This window comes from Amblyomma mixtum, chromosome 8, assembly GCF_055824585.1.
Source record: "Amblyomma mixtum isolate Tamu chromosome 8, ASM5582458v1, whole genome shotgun sequence".
Classification (NCBI taxonomy): Eukaryota; Metazoa; Arthropoda; class Arachnida; order Ixodida; family Ixodidae; genus Amblyomma; species Amblyomma mixtum.
In genome coordinates this window covers 111,845,206-111,869,028 of record NC_143019.1, presented here as the reverse complement: position 1 = coordinate 111,869,028, position 23,823 = coordinate 111,845,206, and the positions used below count along the sequence as shown (strand labels likewise).

General features: G+C 48.0%; 1 protein-coding gene across 1 annotated transcript in view; it reads left to right on the top strand.

Moving 5' to 3' along the window:
• LOC149333913 (putative aminopeptidase PLBD2) overlaps positions 1-23,823 on the top strand; it is a 45,265-nt gene that overhangs the window by 3,345 nt on the left and 18,097 nt on the right. The window contains exons 2-6 of the mRNA XM_089558834.1: positions 5,460-5,681; positions 8,424-8,670; positions 11,877-11,974; positions 19,123-19,352; positions 23,380-23,471. Of these exons, the coding sequence (XP_089414960.1) occupies positions 5,467-5,681; positions 8,424-8,670; positions 11,877-11,974; positions 19,123-19,352; positions 23,380-23,471 (882 nt within the window). The 5' untranslated portion in view covers positions 5,460-5,466. The remainder of the gene's footprint in view (positions 1-5,459; positions 5,682-8,423; positions 8,671-11,876; positions 11,975-19,122; positions 19,353-23,379; positions 23,472-23,823) is intronic.

The following is a 23,823-nucleotide window of genomic DNA, read 5'->3' as shown; positions in this document are numbered from 1 at the left end:
GCTTTCTGGCCTTTTAGAACGTTTATAAATGTTCTGTTAATATTTCGGGGTAAATTTCGGTGGTTTCCAATTCTCTACGCCTACGTGTCATAAAGAAGCTTCGTGTTTTCTTATTATAACTGTTTATTCCGAAAACCATACAGCACACATACATTCTGTAACATATGCCCACATTCCGAAAGAATGCCCTTTTCTAAACCACTACAACTGGGCGTGCCAACTTGGTTAAAGAATGCAGCGCGAAAAGACAAGGACAAACGAAGAAGTGGACAGGACTGGCGCTGACTTCAAACGGTACTATTTTCTTTTTGAGATAGAAGGAGAGGATCCTGGCCTTGCAAGTAGAGATCGCGATAAGATTCACGGAGGTTATGGCGGCATCTTGCTTGCTCGAGGTAGATAGAAAAGAGCCCAATGTAGAAGAAATCTGATGAACTAAAGTGGCTGTTTGGGCCTGTTGGTCAGTTATCATGGTTAAAGAATGCAAGGCCAGGAAAGGCCAGGATCCTCTCCTTCTATCTCAAATAAGAAAATAGTACCGTTGGTAGTCAGCGCCAGTCCTGTCCACTTCTTCGTTTGTCCTTGTCTTTTCGCGCTGCATTCTTTAACCATGATCACTGACCAACAAGCCCAAACAGCCACTTTAGTGCCAACTTGACCCGGCAGTCCACCCCATCTCCACCCCCATCCAATGGAAAGCCATGCTGTCCAACTCTGACCTGGACGACTAAAAGTGATATGCACATACTGACCTGCTTTACTGAACAAAGCTTCTTTCTCTTACTGTTCTGTCGAGGATATTTTTTTATTCCCACGGAGTACTTTTACGAAGCGGTGCTCGTAATCAATAACAAGCAGTCTTCATGACACGAATCGCTTATGGTATTACAGAGTTAACTAACTGGTGATAGCTTTGCATTGTAGTCGTATAGGCAGCATTTGAATGAATGCCAATCAGCAATTGCTCGTTGATTCCAAACATGCACCTCATTGGTTCATTCAGTAATATACATATAGCACTTCCGTAATGCGAACACATGGAACTAAACGAGTGGCGACGTGGAGAAGCGTACCTTCGTGCCCAGCATCAAATTTCTGTTGGCGTCCCGGTTCACCTTTGTCTGCATGAAGAAGAAATAAATAGTTTCAGGGTCGAGCGAACTGAAGGGCGAGGAGCCGAACATTGCCAATAATCAAACTCTGAGCATACCAGGCGCCTGGTACAGCGCGGAAGCTGCTAACATAAATCCCTATGGGCTCTATATTAGCTAAGTGTCGTACTAGTTAATATTTATAACTCGAATTCAATAATCTAAAAAATTCAGGGGGGAACTTTGTTGACCTAAAGATCGGTAAGGCGAAGGCCCTTAGCGCGGTGTTGCTGCTTGTGTCACTGATGTGGGGTTAAGATGTTAATTAATTACACAATTGTTTGTGAATCTTAAATGCTGGAGACACTGGAAGGCGTTTGGGAGGCATCCGTCACTTCGCCACGGTCAGCGAGCACGATCCGTTTGATCGAAACGTCGTTGGGAGCGCTGCGATATGGTAGCGCACGAGCGCAGTCACGTGGTATTTTTTCATATTTCGCGGACTTTCTTTAGATGCCGGAAAAAAGGAACGAATAGGAGATACGATTCTAGAATAAACTAGCTCGGTTGTTTCTAAACCTGCTCTATAACCTAACGTAACGCTCTAGGCACTAAAATGAATATTTGAAGTTTTGCATAATTCATCTTTGTTAATATTCTAGTTAGGCAGAATATAAAAAATATTCCGAGGAGCGCCACGTGATGGCAAACATTTTATCGTTGGTTTAAGCGGGCTGCGGTTTACCGCTTTTTTTAAATCCTTGGTTCAATTTACGTGAAACACCCCGTATATAGTTCTCCTTGTCTAGGACGCTGTAGAATGTTTGCAGAAAGGCGTCAAATCAGACGGCTGCCTCCCAAACGCCCTCCAGTGTCTCCAGCATTTAAGATTCACAAACAATTGTGTACTTAATTAACGTCTTCACCGTACATCAGTGACACAAGCAGCAACACCGCGCTAAAGACTTTCGCCTCACCGCACTTTAGGTCAACAGAATGCCCTCCTGAATTTTTTAGCTTTGTCCGATGATTTCAAGCATTTGAAGCACTTACGGAATGCGAGTCGGTACGCCGTGGTCGAGCGACTACGGAGACTACCAAGCCGGTGGTGGGTACCTTAGTTCCGGCTGAATCCATTTAACAGCCCTAAAATGACAGCATCCTTGAGGTTGAAAGGGCATGACGACATAGGGGCAAAAGCGAAAAAGAAAAGGCCTGCGTGATGTTGGTTTACAACTGGGAGTTTATTCGGATCGCCACTTGCACAAATACACGTTTTCCCCAGTAATCTCCAGAAAACAAGAAGATACAAAAAAAAATGGGGAAATCACTTCGACGTAGGCACACTCGTTGACAGACGCGCATAAAACGTAACAAGCGATACAAACCTAAGCGTAAGTTAGAAACCAGATATTTTTTTCTCCGAAATGGCCAGATGGGGCGCTAACGTAAGCGCTACCAAGCATTTAGGATTTCAGTCAGTTGCAAAACCTATATTGTGAACTTGTTTTGTTTCTTCTCTACAATAGAACATCGGTTGGGGCTAGTTGGTGCAAAGCAGTTCTTAGTGTAGCGCCTGTTCTCGTGCTTCTCTCTTCTTAGTGGATTGTCCAGTGTTTTGTGCGTATCGTTCGCCACGCGAATTTCTTGTGTGCAAGTTTTTAATATTCAAAATACTAGTTATATGCAGAGAGAAAAAGTGCGAAAGCACTGGCTTGTTCTCACCAATGCTATTCACCGCCTGGTACAGGAGGTATTCTGGTGCCTGGAATGGGAAGAGTTGGGGATAAGAGTTTATGTAGAATGCCTTGGTAATTTGCGATTCCCTGATGACATTGCCTTGCTAAGCCACTCAGGACATGAACTGCAAAGCATGATCAATGCTTGTCATGAGAGCCGGATCATGAGTGAGAAATAACTAGAAGAATAAGAATGGGGTGGAGCGCATAAGGCAGGTTCTCTTGGATCATGAATGGCAGTTTACCAATATCTCTCAAGAGAAAAGTATACAACAGCTGTATCTTACCGGTACTCACCTATGGGGAAAAAACGTGGAGGTTAACAAAGAGTGTTCAGCTTAAGTTAAGGACAACGCAGCGAGCTATGGAAAGAACGATTATTGGTGTAACGTTAAGAGATCGGAAGCGGGCGGAGTGGGTGAGGGAACAAACGCGGGTTAATGACATCTTAGTTGAAATCAAGAGGAAGAAATGGGCTTGGGCAGGGCATGCAATGTGAAGGAACGATAATCGCTGGTCCCTGAGGGTAACGGAGTGGATTCTAAGAGAAGGCAAATGTAGCAGGGGGCGGCAGAAAGTTAGGTGGGCGGATGATATTAAGAAGTTTGCGGGGATACGATGGCTGCAACTGGCAAAGGGCAGGAATAATTGGAGAGACATGGGAGAGTCATTTTCCGTGCAGTGGGCGTAGCCAGGCTGATGAAGATGTGACAATTTTTTGAGGTGGGAAAACAGGGTAGCCGATAGGCACAAAACCACTCTTTGTATTTATGGGCAAAATATCGGTGCATGGAGTTCTATACCAACTCTTTTAAGTTGTAGCCAGTCGCATGTGCGGCCATGGAATCCACTTGTGCGAATTCGAAACAAATGAACATACACATAACCGTGTTTACTAAAAAATGTTACGGCGTACTCCTAGCTGTAAGATATGCCTTACAGAAGTAAAGACGATTTTCTGTCATTTACACAGGCTTCGTAAGTGTGGTAACTGCTTTGTACCCTGGAATACACCATATGAACTCCGCGATCAATTCTGTGTTAAGCTTCTTAATGGCGGCACATTTACTAAAAGTGAAAATTACGTTTTTTCCTCGGTGCCAAGTCCCTTTAATATAGCTGGCAATAAGGAAGCTGGTAGACTTTGTCTCAGCTACTCTTGTTTATTGCATTGATGCTGAGAAAATACCGTACGAAGACCTCGAACCATGCGTCAAGAACAGAGTTAACTCGCCTTCAATGCGGAGACGAATATAGCGGAACAACTGAAAGCAAACTCAAAACAATAAAACTGCAATGGAGAGGGATGCTTCTGAAAAACGACAAAGATTTAAAGTAGTAGCGACGTGTAGGCTAAGGATAGGACGCACATACACAGCACACAGACTTCTTTTAAACAACGCTCCGGCACTGCACTGTTTGAGATGCGGTTACCCACACTTGTTATGTTCTTTCAATCGCGTATCGGGGATTACGAACAGGTAGGAGATGCCAGTTTCCAAAGTTGCACGAGAATCAAACACCGTTGCAGCATATGATTTTTATACACTATGATCAGTTACTTCCTCCCGACAGATATACTGTATATTTTTTTTAGAGGTGTAGGCTTCCTATGGTCAATTTCTTACTTTCACTGACCTCAGTATTTTCGTCATTCCTGAGGAGACGGCTGAAATTGACTTAGCCATCAGGGCCTTCGTGGTGCTTGCCCAGACTAGTGACCTTACTACAGACAAGGACTGTGGCTGAGGTTCGTTGACCCGCTCTAAACCATTGTTTTTAGACTTGCACACCTTCTATCCTACTCGTTACGTTGTTGTTACCGTGCGTGCAATACACGATTAATTGTGCTTATGCTCATGACTACGCGTACTCCTTTGTTCGCTTAATTACACATTTAGAGAAACTGAATCACCAAAGCATATGCTATATACTCTAATCAACCATTTACAATGTTTGTCACTCTTTGGCCGCGGTACCCATGCACCATAGAATTCGATTATCATCGTCGTTTCACAGACAGTACCAGGAGCGGGGGCAATAATTTGTTGGCTAGAAGTGATGGAGAGCTTAAAGAATGGCTCTCTGAGCTTGGGTGCGCTGGTGGTGCGGTTAGATTCAAGATAGGCACTATGAGAGGAATAGGGAAAGTGAAGAAATGAGGAAGGCGGGGAGGGGGGTGGCTGATGCGTACATAGGTGCAGTTTTCATTCCCTACCGGTCCTTGCAACATCACTTAGAACACTAAACTGTTTGAAGATAAAGTGGCAGAGTTATGGTCCTTGGAGTGTAGCCAATGCTAGACCTAACTTTTGCAAGGGTGTCTGCTTGCTCCCAATTGCAGAAGCCACTTGGAAAGTCATGTTCTTATGCTTTTAGACAAGCTTCTTAAATGTAATATTTAAGCAGTGCAATGTAAAAAAAACAACTGAAGTAACCAGGTACGTATAAAGATTAGTGCAAGCAGTTACGGCTCCCAAACGTTAAGAGTTTCAGGTACGCGTTGTTTATTGTTTTGTGAGTGGTTTTAACGAGAACCAACAAAACAGCTATGCAGGGACGTCGTTGGAAGGATGCTAACGGATATTTATTTCGAAAAACCGCCCTTGTCTTCTCGCATTTATCGCAGCCTTGAAATGGACAATGGCTTCTGGTTCGTGGCCATCACAACTGCCGCCTGTCTGGGTTCGATGCAAGTGCAGGCTGCCTGCTCAGCATGGACAGCATTGGACCGTGGCACTCAGCGGCTTCTCATACGAAGCGGTGAACCTAGAACGGCAGACTTCATGGACGACTCCCCACTGATTCCCGTGGCGTGGGCCACCTTCCGCGATGACATCCACAAGAGCGGGTAAGATTTAGCGGGGGTTGGTCAACGCTCGTCGCCACATTGGAGGAAACTGCAAGGCTCCTGTTTCCTGATACCGAGTCGCACGTAGATTCGACCCTCGCCTTCGATGACTTTCTATTGCTAGGGAGGAGCGTTTTCCCATCAGAGACTCGCAACTGAGCAAATTTACTCGGCAGCCGTGAAAAGGAAAGTTACAGGAAGGCATCTCTCAACAGCCCGCCCTGTGCAGAGGGGGCACCTCGATGGTTAGGATCCATGCTTGCAACGCACTCAGGACGAGGCACAAGAACAAGAAGTACGTCACGTCGTGCTTCTTGTTCTTGTGCCTCGTCCTTAGCGCTCCTAGCACGAATGAAATCAAGCGAAAAGACATCATCTTTTAAAACTACGCCGTCGTTTTCATCTACAAAGTCATGTCATTGCTGTGGAACCAGGAGAACACTGTGTTGCTAAGCAGGATCAGTGCGAGAGTGGGGTTCCAGCTTGGGCGCTCTGCTCGCCCGATCACTACGCGTTGAAATGTTTCGCGGTAACTTTGAAGTACGCCTTCATGATGCTGACGTATAAGCGCACCCTAAAGCGCCTGTCCTGTGTATTCTGTGTCGTCTTCGTATGTCTAGCGCTATGTATACAAGAAGGATTTGCGCCTATTGTCCAGCATACTGGATATCGTTACTCATCCAGAAGCGGCCCCGCAGAATGGGCCATTTTTTCCAGCGTTCAAACTGAAGGATTTAAATAGGTGCAGTGATGAGGGTGACGCTCGCTCGAGTGGTACTTAATGTTATAGGTGGCATAACCAAACATGCATGCATCTTGGCAAGTCTAGTTGTACATACCTGTATGCACCGTTCCATCGTCATGCACTAAATTATATTTGTTAACAACCAAGGGACGCTAGCTGTCATGAGGTGCCACGTGTGTTATAAGGTTAAATTCCAATGAAGGATATGCATCTTGTCAATGCATGGAGGGTATGGTCGCTGTCTGGCATCGACAGCGAGAGCGCTTATACACAGTGCTCCTCGGTCGGTTCTGAGCGTAGACCATCAACTTCCTGTTGTTTTACTGTCTAATCACGTGACCTGCACCGCCCAAGTTACCGGAGCCAGGAACACCACTGTGCGTGCATTGCGATGATTGTGGTAGTGCAGGCTGCAAGAAAGTCGAGGACTTGGACTTTACTCCATGTCTTAGGCATTAGCAAAACACAGCTAGCCGCAAGGGGACAGCTTTCGCTAAGTTTAGCGCGCGACACATGACATTATTAACACTTAGTTTTTTTCTGACTTCAGCCGGTCCTAGCAGGATGAAAATTAGGCCCCACAATGCTGCTTGTGCCTATTTAATGCCATTTTATTGCCATGAAACATGCTTGATAAGGAGCGTCATGAATAAAGCTGTTTTCCGTTGTGAATCCTGCTCTTGAGAAAATTGAACCCGAACTGCAGGCTTTCAGAGCCATATGTCTAGAGCGAAATATTAATTTATTAATCCACTGAAGGCAAAGAGCATATATCCCCGGTATGGAGAATATATACGTTCTCTGCCAACTCTTTCAAGGGCGCTAAGTTCTTTTCATCATCATTAGCCTACCTCCGCCCACTGCAGGACAAAGGCTTCTCGAATGTCCTTTAACCCTATTCTCTAACCGCGATAATTTAGCAGTGGTATTTATTAACTTTGCTTGAAAAGGATTGTTTCTATGACTTTTCAAATATTTAGCATCCGTCTGACGTTCTACTTCGTGCTTGTTACAGTTTTTTTCGTTTTGTTTTAGTTATCAGAACAACGAATACCACTAGGCGGAAATGTCGTCCTATGTCTCTGCGCATTCTGGGATTTCTTTAACAGGCCAGTGAGCTACGGAAAGTGACTGTGGCGCCGCGGTGTACGAACATTGTTTTTTAAGTAAAACCAGACGGCCTTCACGAAAGCTGGCACAAAACAGTGGCTGGAATGAATCGAAAGAATGAGTAGAAATACGTCGCAGAGTACTTTGAATGAAAAAACTGCGTCTCTCACTCATCAATTCATTGCACGTAACGCAATGCTTCGTGCGCTCGAGATATCTGCGACAGCGTTCTTTACAGTGCTCAGTTCTTGTAACGCCTTTCTTTCGTCTTGCAAATCTTGCATCAAGCGTTATCTTCACGTTTATCAGTGATATGTACAGCCTTTGTCAAAAGTTTAGAGCCCAGGGGGTCTGCTTCTGGGCCACATTGCTTTGCTCGTAATGCGTCCTCAGCGTCCCAAATCTCCTGAAGGTAAGAAGATTTTTGGTCCTGCTCCCTCCGTTGCCTAGGACTTCCATTAGTGCTACAGGAGCGCCACAATAGCGCTTAGAAGCAAACCCCCTGGGCTCTAAACTTTTGACAAAGGCTGTACATGTAGCGTTTAAATTGTATTCCATCACATTTTTGGTGCTCGATATGTCCGAGGGCTGTTTAAATAACCGAAACGCTCAGGCCATGCTAACAACGTCATCCCGCATCGTACCCGCACTACTACGTTCCATAAGCCATTTTTTGTGCACAGAGCTCGCGAATGGAATGAGCTTCCCTGCGGCTTAGCGCTGATATCTGATCCCGCCCATTTCAAGACTGCCATCGATGAAGCCATGTCATTGTATGATTCCCACGTAACACTGATTGCGAGCCACTGTTCTTGCGCCCACCCCTCTGTAATGTCCCGCCAGGGGCCGTTGAGGTTCAAATAAATAAATAAAAATAAATGCTGCAGGTGGTCGTACCTCCAGGTGGAGTCAAGTGAGCAAGTGGAGGATGATGTGCAGGCATATGCAGCCGGGGCTTTGGAGGCTCACCTGACGCGGCAGCTGATTGAGCACCACTGGACGAACCTCTTTGCTCTGTACTGCAACAACCAGACTGAATACTGCCGCAAGCTGGAGAAGTTTATCGAAAGGAGCATCCAGTACTCACAGAGGGAGCAGCGCCGCAACAGGCACAAGGATCCTTTTTGGAACATGGTAAAGTTTGAATAGATACTGAAAACTTAGAAAGGGCTGATGAGAAGGAGACAGAGGCTTGAAAGCTTTATCGTAAATCCAGAAGTGAGCTTTGTTTGAGGAGCACGACTTGCTGAGAAGTGGATGTCCTAATGCTTGTTATTATTTACATGTGACATGAATATGGACGTTAGCTTCTGCATTTCAGTGCGCTTCTGCATTTGAATACGTGATGGTGGTGGTGTGGCCTATAAGCGCCCTCAGCATGTTGCAGGTAGAGTGGCTACACTGCTAGGGGAGCGGAATGTTAATCCGAAAGGAATATTGCATTGTAAAGAAAGAAGAATATGACCAGGAAGATTTTCTTCATATCACGGTAAGAACGAAACTTGAGCCGTGTTTTGTAAAGTTTATTTTCATCTTCTTTCGTTTGCGCTTTTATCATTTGTTAACCGGCTTTCTTAGTCGATAAGGAAGCCGGTGGGCGACCTTGCCGCGGGCTATCTGTTGTAACACGCCGCCAGTGAATAATGAGAGACAAAAGGACAGAAACGTACATGAAAGCCTGCAAAAGGCGGCCAAGCACTACCTGGCCGGCTGCTTTCTCATTTTCGAGTCAGTGTGTAAGGCCTGCAGGACCACTCTGGCAACACAACTTTCTTTTATCTTTTGGTGAAGAAAGTGCATCGTACCACGAGTACCTTGCAATGGTCGTGCATTTGTTAGTCGATAGAGCGGCTATGCGGTTGAGATTGCTACTTCGGCTCTTTAAGCATTAAAGATTGCCTTAAATATTTAACTTATGTGTTTAACAAAATCAAGGTCTCCCCCTGAGCCAGTAAATTCACGGACGCACGCACGCACGCACACGCACACACACGCGCGCGCGCGCGTATAATAGCAAAATAAAGAAAATAATAAAAAGTAAAGCTTAATAAGAAAGAGTAATTCAATGTTTTACAGGACTACGCACCCACATTCAATCATGATGGTGCGATAGTCGAAAGGTTCTGTAAAGACGTCGCATCGCCAGAAAGTAGAGAGAAGGAGCAGTACAATACCCTTATGGGCGTCTTTAGTGCCGAAGTAGGCTAGAAACAGGCAGGATACCACGTAGAGAGGGACTATTACATACATTCTAGAAATAGTAGGGAGAGCTTTTAGTGGAATGCCCAGAACGAAAACTTTACAGGTAACGACTACCCTCTTCCGCAAAGGACAACCTGAAAGGGACTTGGAAGAACCGAAATGGCGTGTCTAAAAATGAAAAGGCCAACATTGCGCGGGCATGTTCACATCGTGCAAGATGTCTCGGTGCTCGGAAAAACGAGATGCATTGACGACAGGATAGTGAGATCTCGAAAAAGCCTAGGTTTGAAGAGGGAACGGTGGAATAAAGTTAGGAAAAGCAGATCAACTAGTTGGCGGTAAGAGGGAAGGTAAAGAAATTCACGATCTCGCAAAAGCGCAGATATTTTGCTCTAGATGAGATCGACAACATTAGTATTCCAACGAAGAATGATAAGCTCAAAAGTATCATCCCAAAGCGTGCAAAAGAAGTGGAAGGTTGGGTAGACAGAGATGATACCGGAAATCTCTATCAGCAGACGAAATATTTTATCAAGGAACGCCGAAGAAGGAAAGTGTGCGACCCCATAGATAAAACAAACCTCACTGAAACTATGAAAACTAATAGAACCCTACAATCTGTTAGTCTAAAATTATGGCGACACTAAGTAATGGAAAAGTTACAGGTCGATCAGATTACATTCTTGCCTCCAAAGTATTTACTGAAGTAATCACTCATAGAATCCTGACTCTAGAGCGAAACAAAGAGCTAGGCTGGCTCCCAGAAAGGCTACTCGACAATGCACCATACTGTCACGTAGTGGGGACTGCAGTCCGGCTAGCAGGGAAACAGCGAGAATGTCCTCCAAATGAAACTTTTTATTTGGCCTGACTTACAGAGATTATAACCAACCTCTATTTATTCATGATATGACAAGGTGCCTAATGCGCCCCACCCCATTGTTGTCATTCTTGTTATTTCGCTCTTGTGGCCCGGATCTGCGGTCACTGCCTGCTCTAGTAGACCGAGTTCCTTAACCATTTTCAGCGGCTCGGTACTAATGAAAAGCTTCTGTTCCTTTCCATGGCTGTAGAATAATAATTTAGTTTTTGTTCTAGCGTTCTACTGTGGCGATGAAAAAGCGTAGGCCGCTCACACATATGAAGGCCCTCTGTTTAACTGTCGATGTAAAAGAGGCCACAAAATATAGCTTCAGTGGTGCCCTCCATCCTCCAGTTATCTTGTAAAGCATAATAGAAAATTCGCACCTGCTTTAGTACTCTACTGATGAGATTTTATTCAGACACACTAGGTCCGAGGAGACGGGACAAAGAGATTATGACTTATGTCTTAAAATCCCCCCTCTCGGCCCCCGTAAATTCATCGGCAGGATAGCAAAATGATGTACAGGGTTGGTCAGAAGTTCCCAGGGCACATGGTCCGCTTTTCATAGGTATATCCTGGCACTTAAGATTCTGATAAAGCTATCAAGGTTCTCGGATGGTAAAACGATCCTTCTTCTATTCTCTACAGATATATTGACCTTCGAGAGTATCTCAACTGCCCGACTATGCTGGTCAAAAGCAAACCCTGTGGCCTTGGAACTTTTGACTGACCCTGTACTTTTGGCAGTGTAACATACACAATCTATACAAAATTATACAATGGTGTATAAATCAGAAAAGAAGACAACACCTCTGTCTACTTATATATGAGTGGAAAAATAAAGTAAGAAAAAAAAGAAGAGCTTTATTGCAGATCCCCGCACCTGCCACTAATAGGTAAAGCTTCATCTTTCACCTTTTGTACATCTAAAATTTTGTGCAAGATATTTGATGCGCTTGGCCCAAGAGAACCAATGTATGCTATCTGTAGGTCAGGGGTGTGGCGCTTCTTCGGATTCCTCTTATTAATTTCCTTCTTTGGCCACAGCTATTGAGACAGCACGAATCAGTTAGAAGGCATTAGAATGCGGCCACTGAGCACTACTTTTATCAACAACACGAGTAATTAACCAGTCAAAACAGCCCTATTGGTACAGCGCCCGTTTGAATGAATAAGGTTAATGTCTCGGCCCCGTCTTATCAGGGGAATACGTTTCTAGAGAAGTGTTTCATATCATGGGGTACGTGCTTTTATCTTCTTTCTCGAATCGCAGGCTTACCTTCAAATGAAGCAACTTTTTGGTATGAATGACGCCTTGGAGAACAACACGCTGGACTTCTCACGGGAGATATCTGGGGTCCCACGATCTTTGTAAGCTTAGTATATTTTTATTTATTCTTTCTGACACAGACTATCAGTGCGCTTACGTTCTATGTCTCCGTTAGAAATTCCTTGAAGGGTTTTATCGCGTTTTGTATGCTACTGAACAATGTGAGAGTTGTGGAGACTGGCGGAGAAACCCGGATAAGATTACGACAAGAAAAATTTCGGGTCGATCAATTAGATCTTCCCCCAGTCTTCCAACTGTGATTATATTGCCACATTCCTGGACATTCTCGTGGCGCCGTCTCCTGGCCGAACTGTCTTAACCGCCATCCTGGCTAGCCTTAGCCATGGTGGCGGGCAGTGCTTCTTCGTCGTCTCTTCTTCGGGTTCCGCTCGGGAGTTCGCTGCTACCTGGCGCTGTTCAGTAAAACGTGACCTGGCTGTCCCGACTGTATAGCCGTGACATATTTGGTGGAGCCGGCTGGGTAACGTCCCATGTACACTGACTCTGAAGACACCTTTGAAGCCAGCCCTCAGTGCGTGGACACAACCCCCGTCCACAAAGCGAGCCGCCGCCTGCGAGGCCTACAGCCAGAGTTCAGCGGCCTGAAAAAACCGGCAAGAGATATGACATCAACCACAGGTAGCCAGACCACTCAACGTTTTGGAGCCGACACTCCCTTCGTACTTCACGCGCCCAGGTCACCGCTGACGTTCCACGGTGACAGGTTCGAGGACGTTGAAGACTGGTTGGCCAGTTTCGACCGTGTGGCAGCCTTCAACCAGTGGGACGGTGAGCGCAAGTTGAGGAACGTTTACTTCGCGCTAGAAGACTCGGAAAAGATCTGGTTCGAGAACCACGAGACCTCTTTTGCCACCTGGGAAGTTTTTCGTCGCGAGCTGCTGGCGACATTCGGCACCAGTGAACGCAAAGAGAAGGCGGAAGTCACTCTGCACTCGAGATCGCAGCAGCCTAATGAGAGCGTCACCACGTTCGTTGAGGACATGATGCGCCTCTTCAGTCGAGCCGACCCTCCTATGGCCGAGGCAAAGAAAGTGCGGCACCTGATGCGGGGCGTTAAGGAGCAGCTGTTTGCTGGAATTGTCCGCGACCCTCCAAGGACAGTGGCCGATTTTACGAAGGAGGCAGTGAGCATGGAACGCTCCTTGCAGGAACGCGGTGCGCAGTACGGCCGGCAGGCTAGTATGGAAGCCGCTCAAACCTGCACGCCTACGACGCTGCCTCCGGAAGATCTTCGAGACCTTGTAAGGAGCATCGTTCGCGAAGAACTCGCGAAACTCCGCTTCGAAGCTCCACAGGCCAGCGTCGCCGCCCTGTCGGACGTGGTACGGGATGAAATCCGTCGAGTGGTGCAGCCAGCACCAGTTGTTCCGGAGCCGCAACCATACATCATGACCTACAGCGAGGCACTTCGACGGCCTGCGGCTGTGGCACAAGCTTTTTCACCTGTGCCGGCTGTGCAGTACCCACGTCCAACTGTGCCCACCACCGTGCCGCAGGAATTCCGGCCCGCCATGCGTAAAGCGGGCATGTGGCGAACGCCGAGGAACCGGCCACTCTGCGACCACTGCGGTGAGCCCGGCCACATCCTGCGCCACTGCCCCTACCGTCGGATGGGTTTAAGGGGTTTTGCTTCAGACGCTCCTCGACCACGCTACGGTGAGCGACCCCAGGAGATTGAACAGTACCTGACGTCCAACTTGCAGGCTCAGACCGTGCCGCCACGCCAGTCTCGATCCCCATCGCCCAGGAGATTCTCTTCTCCCAGCCGCCCGTCGACCTCTGGCGAATTCAGAGGCAGGTCCCCACGGCGGGAAAACTGAAGACGGCGTCCTCTGGGGGTAGGGCCGCCGCAGCTAGAAAGAAACAAGAGCCTCCACTCGACGATTTGCAGCGACGACGAGAGCAACGACCACCTGACCCGACGAGCCCACCCACGAAGAGCCAGCAGTTGGCTTCTACGGAAATTCCAGTAACCGCCGATAACTGTGAAGTAACCGCACTGGTAGATACCGGCGCTGATTTCTCTGTGATAAGCAGCTGGCTGGCCACGACCCTTAGAAAGGTTTTGACACCTTGGACTGGGCCCCAGATCCGCACAGCCGGCGGCCATGTTGTGACGCCGACCGGCGTTTGCACCTTACGAATTCAGATCCGCGGCGTCACTTTCCCCGGCTGCTTTGCTGTGCTTCCTGAGTGTTCTAAAGACCTGATTCTCGGTCTGGATTTCCTACAGGAATATGGGGCTGTCATCGACTTTAAGGAGCTGATCGTCTCGTTTGCCGCACACCGTACTGTTGGCGACGAACCGCAGCAACGCAGGACTAAGTTGCGGGTCTGCGATGATGACGTGGTGATTCCGTCGAGAACCACCATGCTAGTCACTGTGGAATGCGATGACAGCGCCGGCACTCATGGCATCGCTGAAGCCAACATGTCACTGCTCCTGGGTCGGCAAGTGTGTGTAGCTCGCGGGCTTATAGAACTGAACAATAAGCGAGCCGAACTACTGATAACAAATTTCGGTTGTGAACCCCAACGTTTAGCGGCTAACACAACAATTGCTTATTTTGAAGAGCTCGGGGAATGCGCCGGAGAGTACGCGTTGACGGGGACTACGAAGTCCGTCGAATCAACGAATGCTCCGGTTAAACTCGACGTGAACCCGAATCTCCTGCCTAGTCAAAAACGCAACCTGCAGACTGTCATTGACTCTTTCCAGAACTGTTTTGCGTCAATCTCCAGAGTTAGACAAACGCCGATAACAAAACATCGAATTATAGTTGATGAAAGCCAGAGACCATTACGCCAGTCGCCGTACCGGATATCTTCAAAGGAACGGGATGCAATTCGAAGGCAAGTTCAAGAAATGCTCCGGGACGACGTGATCCAGCCATCGAAGAGCCCGTGGGCGTCGCCTGTGGTCCTAGTTGCAAAGAAAGATGGGACCCTACGGTTTTGTGTTGATTACCGACGTCTGAACAAAGTCACTAAGAAAGACGTTTATCCTTTGCCGCGCATTGATGACTCCCTAGACCGTCTGCGCCACGCCAGATACTTTTCATCACTCGATTTACGCAGCGGCTACTGGCAAATAGAGGTGGACGAACGTGACCGGGAGAAGACCGCATTTATTACCCCGGACGGTTTGTACGAATTCAGGGTGCTCCCCTTCGGTATATGCTCAGCTCCGGCAACTTTCCAACGAATGATGGGCACTGTGCTTTCTGATCTCAAATGGCAGTCGTGTCTTGTGTACCTGGATGATGTTGTCATCTTCTCCGACACTTTCGAAGAACACCTCAGCCGCTTACGCGCTGTTTTCGAAGCTATCCGTTCAGCTGCTCTCTCCCTTAAGCCCGAAAAATGTCACTTCGCTTTCCAGGAGCTGAAGTTTTTGGGCCACATTGTGAGCGCCAAGGGCGTTAGTCCAGACCCCGACATGACTGCCGCCGTCGCTTCTTTTCCCATTCCTGCTGACAAGCGAAGTGTGCGCCGTTTTCTGGGTCTCTGCGCCTACTATCGGCGCTTTGTGAAGAACTTCTCCCCAATAGCTGAGCCCCTTACTCGCCTCACCAAAGATAACGAACCGTTCGTCTGGGATGGGGAGCAACAACATGCCTTTGAAGAGCTACGCACGCGTCTTCAAAATACACCCATACTTGGGCACTTCGATGAGGCAGCTGACACAGAACTGCACACAGACGCGAGAAACGTTGGCCTTGGTGCGGTACTTGTACAGTGGCAGGATGGTGTCGAACGCGTAATCGCTTACGCAAGCCGCATGTTATCACGGTCTGAGGTGAACTATTCCACCACCGAAAAAGAATGTCTAGCTATTGTGTGGGCAGTAACGAAATTTCGACCCTATTTGTATGGTCGCCCTTTCCGAGTGGTGAGTGACCACCACTCGCTGTGTTGGTTGGCAAATCTCAAGGATCCCTCAGGGCGACTCGCACGCTGTAGCCTCCGACTGCAAGAATTTGATGTCACCATCGTGTATAAATCAGGGCAAAAGCACAGTGATGCAAACTGTTTGTCCCGTGCCCCACTTCCTGCCAGCCCCGTGGACCTCGATGACGATTCCCTTTTCCTTGGGGCCATCTCCGCGTCCACCCTGGCTCACCGCCAACGAGACGACATTGAATTACGGTCCCTGATTGACTATCTCGAAGGAAGCGCTCAGATTCCGCCCCGCATCTTTTCCCGCGGCCTGTCATCATTCTGTTTACGGGAGGGTATCCTGTACAAAAAGAACTATAGGTCGACGGAGCCTGCCTATCTGCTCGTTATCCCTAATGGCTTTCGCGATGAAGTCTTGCAGGCGTGCCACGATGATCCTTCCTCTGGTCACCTTGGTTTCTCCCGAACGTTGGCCCGCATACGGCAAAAGTATTACTGGCCCAAGCTCGCGGAGGTTGTGAAACGCTACGTCCGAACTTGCCGCGAGTGTCAACGTCGCAAGACGTCGTCGACTAAGCCGGCCGGACTTTTGCAGCCTATTGATCCACCACAAGTTCCTTTCTACCAAGTCGGCATGGATTTACTCGGCCCCTTTCCGGAGTCTTCGCTGGGTAACCAGTACATTGTGGTCGCCACCGACTACCTCAGTCGATACTGTGAGACGAAAGCTCTTCCCCGTGGAACAGCCGCGGAAATTGCCGCCTTCTTCATGCACAACATCGTGCTTCGTCATGGCGCACCCACTATCGTTATAACTGACAGAGGAACGGCCTTTACCTCGGCGCTGACACAGGAGGTTATGCGACTCAGCGGCACGAGTCACCGACGAACAACAGCTTATCACCCCCAAACTAATGGACTCACTGAGCGCCTAAATAAGACGATCGCCGACATGATTTTCATGTATGTCGACGACGACCACCGCAACTGGGATGCAGTACTCCCTTACGTTACGTTCGCATATAACACCGCGCTGCAAGAGACTACTCACTTCACACCGTATCGCTTAGTCCATGGTCGCGAGGCCGTGACAATGCTCGACGCCAGCTGCTTCCTGGTAGTGAAAACTCCACAGTCGTGGGGGCCGACCGCTTTGTTCACGAAGCCGAGGCCGCCCGCCAACTTGCTCGGCAGCATATCCGGCATCAACAAGAAAAAGACGCTCGCCGTTACAACCATCGCCACAGGGATGTCACTTACCAGCCCGGAGAACATGTTTGGGTGTGGAGCCCAGTCCGTCAACGAGGGCGCTCTGAAAAGCTTCTTCGGCGGTACTTTGGCCCCTATAAAGTGTTACGCCAACTCGGCGAGGTAAACTATGAAATTCTGCCTCAAGGAACTGTTCGTTCCTCTAGACGACCAACGTCCGAAGTTGTGCATGTCGCCCGAATGAAGCCTTACCACGCCCGCTAGCAGCTCACCCGTCTCTACCTTCTCTCTCTCCACTAGGCTCTTCACCGTGCGCACCCGTCGAGATGGTGATCGGCCAGAACCACCTCATGGAATTCGGCAACGTCCACGTCCATTCCACACTTGCCGTGCTGTTCAACCACAACACGCTGCAGCTTGAATATTTCGCCGGACGGAGTACCCACGCTTCACTGTCGCGAACGCTGAACGACCGCGTGCTGCTCCCACTGGACGTAGCCAATGTCCAGACGACTAAGAGCGCAAAGATCATGGCATTCTCCATCCTGCCCGCCCATATGCTCCAGCTATCCGCATCTATGATGATTGCCTTAATGCCTCCCTCTCCTCGAGTACGAGATCAAGACGGTCGAGAAAGTGGATTCCGCGCCCGTCGCCGATGCCTACCATATGCACCAGGACTACTGCGCCTCTGCAAGGGCACTCTATGATCAGCGGATGTTCGTGCCCCAAACGCCTGTGCCCGGAGAAGCGGCTTCCGGAACACACGCCCTCCAGCGCCGCGGGCGGCGCTTTCCAGAGGGGGGGAGCAATGCCACATTCCTGGACATTCTCGTGGCGCCGTCTCCTGGCCGAACTGTCTTAACCGCGATCCTGGCTAGCCTTAGCCATGGTGGCGGGCAGTGCTTCTTCGTCGTCTCTTCTTCGGGTTCCGCTCGGGAGTTCGCTGCTACCTGGCGCTGTTCAGTAAAACGTGACCTGGCTGTCCCGACTGTATAGCCGTGACAATATCGCAATTCCCATTCTATTCTGCTCTTTATTATCTTCAAATTCTGCTTCTATTCTGGTTCTAATTGCTTCTTTTAATAATTTCCGCTGCGCCAGTCTTCGCTGTATTCATATGAGCTGAGAATTCTTAGCCTAGCTGGTGTCTCTCTGTCTCTCTCTCTCTCCTACAAGTGTAGAGAGAGAGGGGAGAGGATGTTGTCACTGGCAGGTGTGGCCACCTGCCATGAGTGGGAGAAAGGGGACTGGGGAGAGGAGGATGATTGGCAGGTGGAAGATGGGGCCACCTGTCAACCTGCCAGTTCGCGTTGGAGGGGCCTGAGATCAATATTAATGCAATCGAAAGTGTTACTATCCGCCACCTGCAAGGTTCAGCAACCGGTGTGGTCAGACGGGTCTTTGCAATTCGCAAGCAAGTGGAAAGCATTGTCAGCAGTGACTTCCTTGAATACTCTGCCAGAAAATTAACCACAAAATTTTGAACTTCTGTAATCAAGTCTAATAAGTTATTAAGTCTTGCATGCCTGGTTGTGAAATCGGACTGGACCTTCATCAAAAAGCCTAGCATGCACAGGCCCCCTCGTCTCCGATACGGACAAGTACTGTGGAGAGGACAAGGTTCTTCTGTAGCTGCGGTTTTTAGTTTAAGTGCTTACATGGTAGCGGCCAAACAAGGGTAGGAAGTGTACACGGCCTTCGGGAGTGCTTTCTTGTATGAACAAGAACGATCGTCATTCAACTTGCGAAAAGCATTTATATCTCCTTCAGGTCAAAAGCTGGAATATAGGATTTCCACTGAAACGCGAATACGAAGAAGACGTACATTGCGTCTTTATTAGCCATTTCCATCTGGAATCCCCTGCGTTTGCCTTTTGAATGAATAAGAATGCAATCGTATATCATGCTTTCGAATCTTCCAGATAGGTGCACTATTTAAACCTGCCGAATATAAAAGAAAAGAACTCGCGGTAGACCTAGAAAGTGAGCTATCTCGTTGACGTTTTTCTGACGCCCTACACTTTAAGCCTTCTTGCGAAATGACCTTTTCCTCTAGCTACTTTAACATGATCGGTGACCTTCAAGACTTGGAGCAAGCACTGGGGCGTAAGAGCGACCTTTATTCATTCGACCAAATAGTGGCCTGCTCCGCACTTATTAAGGTTGTCGGCGACCTCGATGACTTGTATTTTGCCCACGACACTTGGTTCCTCTATCGAGCAATGCTGCGAATCCAGAAGCACTACGTATTCCCATGGCATCGCACGGCTGAGCAGACGAGTCCAGGTGAGCATGTTACTGGCTTCAATAGCTTGAAACCTAATGCGAGATTGGAGCACATTGCAATCAAATGCCAAAGTCCAAATGGCCATGAGCACAGTAGGTAAAGTCGCCAGCAAGCTCTGTTAAGCATTAGGCCATAGACAGAAAACAAGGCTGATTGCGAATTTGGCTACCAAATTATGACCATATTTCCGCAAACATACCAACGGCTGGCTATGTGTACGCATTTTGTTCAACATTTTGAAAAATCTGTGTCTCTTTGGTCGTTTTTTTTAGAACCTATTGGAGATAAATTAATCACCTCGAGGCCGCTATCAAACGTTCCAGACTGTGACAATTACTATAAAAGCCACACTTATTCGATTACCTGGAATGCGGGAGGTTGGGTTTCGATCCGCAGTGCCGTCCGGTACCCATATGTGATGCAATGGTTGCAAGCTTTCCACTGGCCTAGAGCTCGCCTCCTCTGGGGTGAATTCCTTGTAAAATGGGTCCTTGACGCCAGTCTAGCAACAGAGCAGCAGTTCGCAATTGGTGGCGCGGTTCTAGAAGTAGTAAGGAAATATGTCTATTTAGGGCAGGTAGTGACAGCTGATCCGGATCATGAGAGGGAAACTAGAAGAATCAGAATGGGGTGCAGCGCATATGGCAGGTTCTCTCAGATCATGAATGGCAGTTTACCAACGTCCCTCAAGAGAAAAGTATACAACAGCTGTATCTTACCGGCAGTAACCTATGGGGGAGAAACGTAGAGGCTAACAAAGAGGGTTGAGCTTAAGGTAAGGACAACGCAGCCAGCCATGGAAAGAAAAATGATTGGCGTAACGTTAAAAGATCGGAAGCCGGCGGAGTGGGTGAGGGAGCAAACGGGCCTTTATGATATCCTAGTTGAAATCGAGAGGGAGAAGTGGGCTTGTGCAGGGCATGTAATGCGAAGGAAAGATAACCGCTGGTCCTTAAGGGTAACGGAGTGGATAACAATACAAGGCAAGGGTAGCAGGGGGCGGCAGAAAGTTAGGTGGGTGGATGAGATTAAGAAATTTGAGGGAATACGGGGGCCACAACTGGCGAACGACAGGGTTAATTAGGGAGACATGGGAGAAGTGGGCTTGGACAGGGCATGTAATGCGAAGGAAAGATAACCGCTGGTCCTTAAGGGTAACGGAGTGGATACCAATACAAGGCAAGGGCAGCAGGGGGCGGCGGAAAGTTAGGTGGGTGGATGAGATTGCCCTGCATTGGGCGTAGTCAGGCTGATGATGATGACACCACCTTGCGCAGACAAAAATACATTGCACCGTGGCGCTCTTCGGCCAAAGCTGCCTTTGAGCCATATAAATTTATTATCTCATCATGCTTGTTCGGCGGTCGATATCAATGGGTAGAACAACTCACATAACCTACAATTCTCTCACGACATGTCGCTTCCATTTGGCGCTCGTGTAGTTGGCTATTCTTCAGGCTCCCGTCCCAACAACACTTCCACTACCCGCATGCTAAAATGTCACCTGAAGGATGATACGGCATAATGCTATATTCTGCGATCAATGATATTCTGTGAGCACCTGTAGTTTTTGATGGATGCAAGATGTTTTTGAAGAAAAAAATTTAAATTATTTCGTCTAATGCCCTGACATGGGCGGTGAGGGATTCCGCAGCTCAGGGTACTAATTCTGACCGCTTTGATTCTTTAACGTGCTCTAACTTCACACACAGCACGAGGGGGCCTTTTGGGTATCGCCTCCATCAAAACGCGGCCGCCGCCGCTGCGATGTACTCTGGATTCTGCGGCTGGGAAGGTGAATGGGCTAATCATTCAGCCATCGCGGCGGATTATTCTTTAACGGAAGTTAAGCTGCCATTTTTATTCTTAGGCGCGACGTTCGGAAAAGATTCCTCTACGCTGAAGCATTAAGTATGTATCTTCTTGCGTAGTCATATCGCTGCGCTAGAGTTGGTGCGAATGAGTGATTGCTCCCTTATTAGCAATTTACTCCACCATGGGGGATCCTCTAATACACAGTGGCTCCTTCATATAGCAGGCAAGAAGACGGGAGGGTGTCAGTGAAACATGATGTGCCTATTGCGTGCTTTCAACGCTGACCATTGCACGTGCAAAAATGGGATCTACATGCCTCGCGAATAGAAACGACATTCAACGTTCTCCTCAGACGCTTTGGTGGGTTATCAGCGGAAAGGGCATGAAATGAATACCCTCTTCGGATATTTCCACGTGTCGTTGACGGGAAGCAATTACAGCAAGGAGGTAGGCTGGATAGGGTAGGACTGAAACACTCCTTTAATGAGAGAACTTATCACCACAAAAAGCAGAAAACAGCTCTGTGGTAGTGACAGCCGCAGGCACTCTCGGGTGCCTTCCAAGCTAGAATTCCGGCCGCCGCGGTGGCTCAGTGGCTATGGTACTCGGCTGCTGACCCAAAAGACGCGGGTTCGATCCCAGCCGCGGCGGCTGGAATTTCTTTGGAGGAGAAATTCTAGAGGCCCGTGTACTGTGCGATGTCAGTGCACGTTAAAGAACCCCAGGTGGTCGAAATTTCCGGAGCCCTTCACTACGGCGTCTCTCATAGCCTTAGTCGCTTTGGGACGTTAAACCCCATAAACCAAACCAAACCAAGCTAGAATTCCAAGCTTTCTCTAACGCCAACTATCTAAAAACGGAGGGACATGCCAAGGATATTGCGTCTGACACGGTGCGAACAGTTTCGTACATTGGAAAAGTACAACCCCAGTCATTCCAGGCTATGTATAATGTGACACCAACCTCTAAGCAAAAGTGGCATCTTATGATATTCGGAATGAACATGGAACGGTGACATGATACCTGGCTTTGACTGGCCTTGAACCCTTGCCTGATTGTTTGTGTGAAGTCCTTTAACTAAATGTTATTTTACGCAGCAGTGTACGCAGGGACTCGCGTAGAAACTTAGGGTGCACTTGTTGCTGACCGCGCGGTCTGAGCAAGGAAACCAGCGGGAGACGATCTTACGTGAACATGTTAGCGGTCGTACACTCCGCCTATTTTAGAGGCGTTGATGGGAACGAAAAAGTTCCTTATATACTGACGCAAGTGCACAGTACATCGACCCAGAAGATTAGAGTGCACAAATAGAGCGCAGACTTTGGGAGAAAAGGTGACAAGGCGTTGTCGGTGGATTGCCGTAAAAATGCCGTGTCTTGAACTGGTCCATTCATGACAAGTTGCCATATACTGCACATCATTTTTGAAAGTGGTCTTTACTGCGCCTTGGAAAGGGGTTTCAGACGATACAGCGAAAACAACCGCCTGGTACTGCGGACATTCCTCGGGTCGTATAATTAAGGCGGAGCGCTTTGCTTTGATTCTTGCAGCAAAACAAATCAAACAAAACGGATGTCGCACTGTGAACAATTGAGCGTGAATCCCTTTCTGAGCTTCCTGGTAAGTGAAAACAGGAGATTCTCTCCCCGGTCTCTTCTTGCAAAGTATGGCTGGGTGGAGATACGTCGGACCTCCATAAATTAATTGAAGGCGGGCGACGGAAAGTTCATATTGGCCGAGAACGGTCACAAAGTCCTGTGAAAATAATTATGTGATGGTGCCTCTGTGGGCTGAGTGGCAAGTGGGGTTTTCATGTCACTGATCAAGAATGACTAGGCCAAGTTAAAGGTTAATATACTTCAAATTATAAGTTGCCCTTTCGTTGCATTTCACACCTGTCCATTTTCACCTGTCACCAGACGAAGGTATGTGCTTGACTACGGTGCTTACGAAAAGAAAAAGTAAAGCTTCGCGTCTATTCATTTCGGTATGGTTTCTTAACTTAAAGGAAATAAATTTGACCCTAGGTTTGGAGAAGCTCCTGTGCGCTCTAAGAGGATCTGCGATGCCTACTTAAAGCGCAACGCATAGGAAACGTTGATGGAACCGCTGCAACACCTGGCTGAGTGTACTATATATAGTTAAATTTAAAAGTTTTCGTGCCTGTGATTCACAGCACAATTCTTATGGGATGGAATTATCTGCTTCCAGATGACATCATTCCAGGCCATACAATGACTTTGGCGTCTTACCCGGGAATGGTGATGTCGTGGGACAGCTACTACCTCTCGTCTACCGGCCTTGTGAGTTGCATTTTCTTCTCAGTTAGTGAAGGAAGTACGGCTTTCACTGGCAGACTCCTACGAGTGAACTTAAAAAACAAAACAAAAAAACACGTTTTAGCAAGAACGCGTGCAAAGGCGACACTTTCGCGGGAATATGTATGCGCTACTTAAAAAAAAATTCCGATCTCAAGTATTTTGTTGTTATAAAAGAAAAAACTTTACTCGCTTCGTCGAGCCAAGCTCATCGGCGCGGTTCATTCGACCTTAAAATGAAGGAATGGAGGTGTGTCAGCCGCGTGCATGGCCGCGTGACGTACAGTCTTTGTCAAAAGTAACCAGGCTTCATGGTTTGCTTCTAGCTCGTACAGTG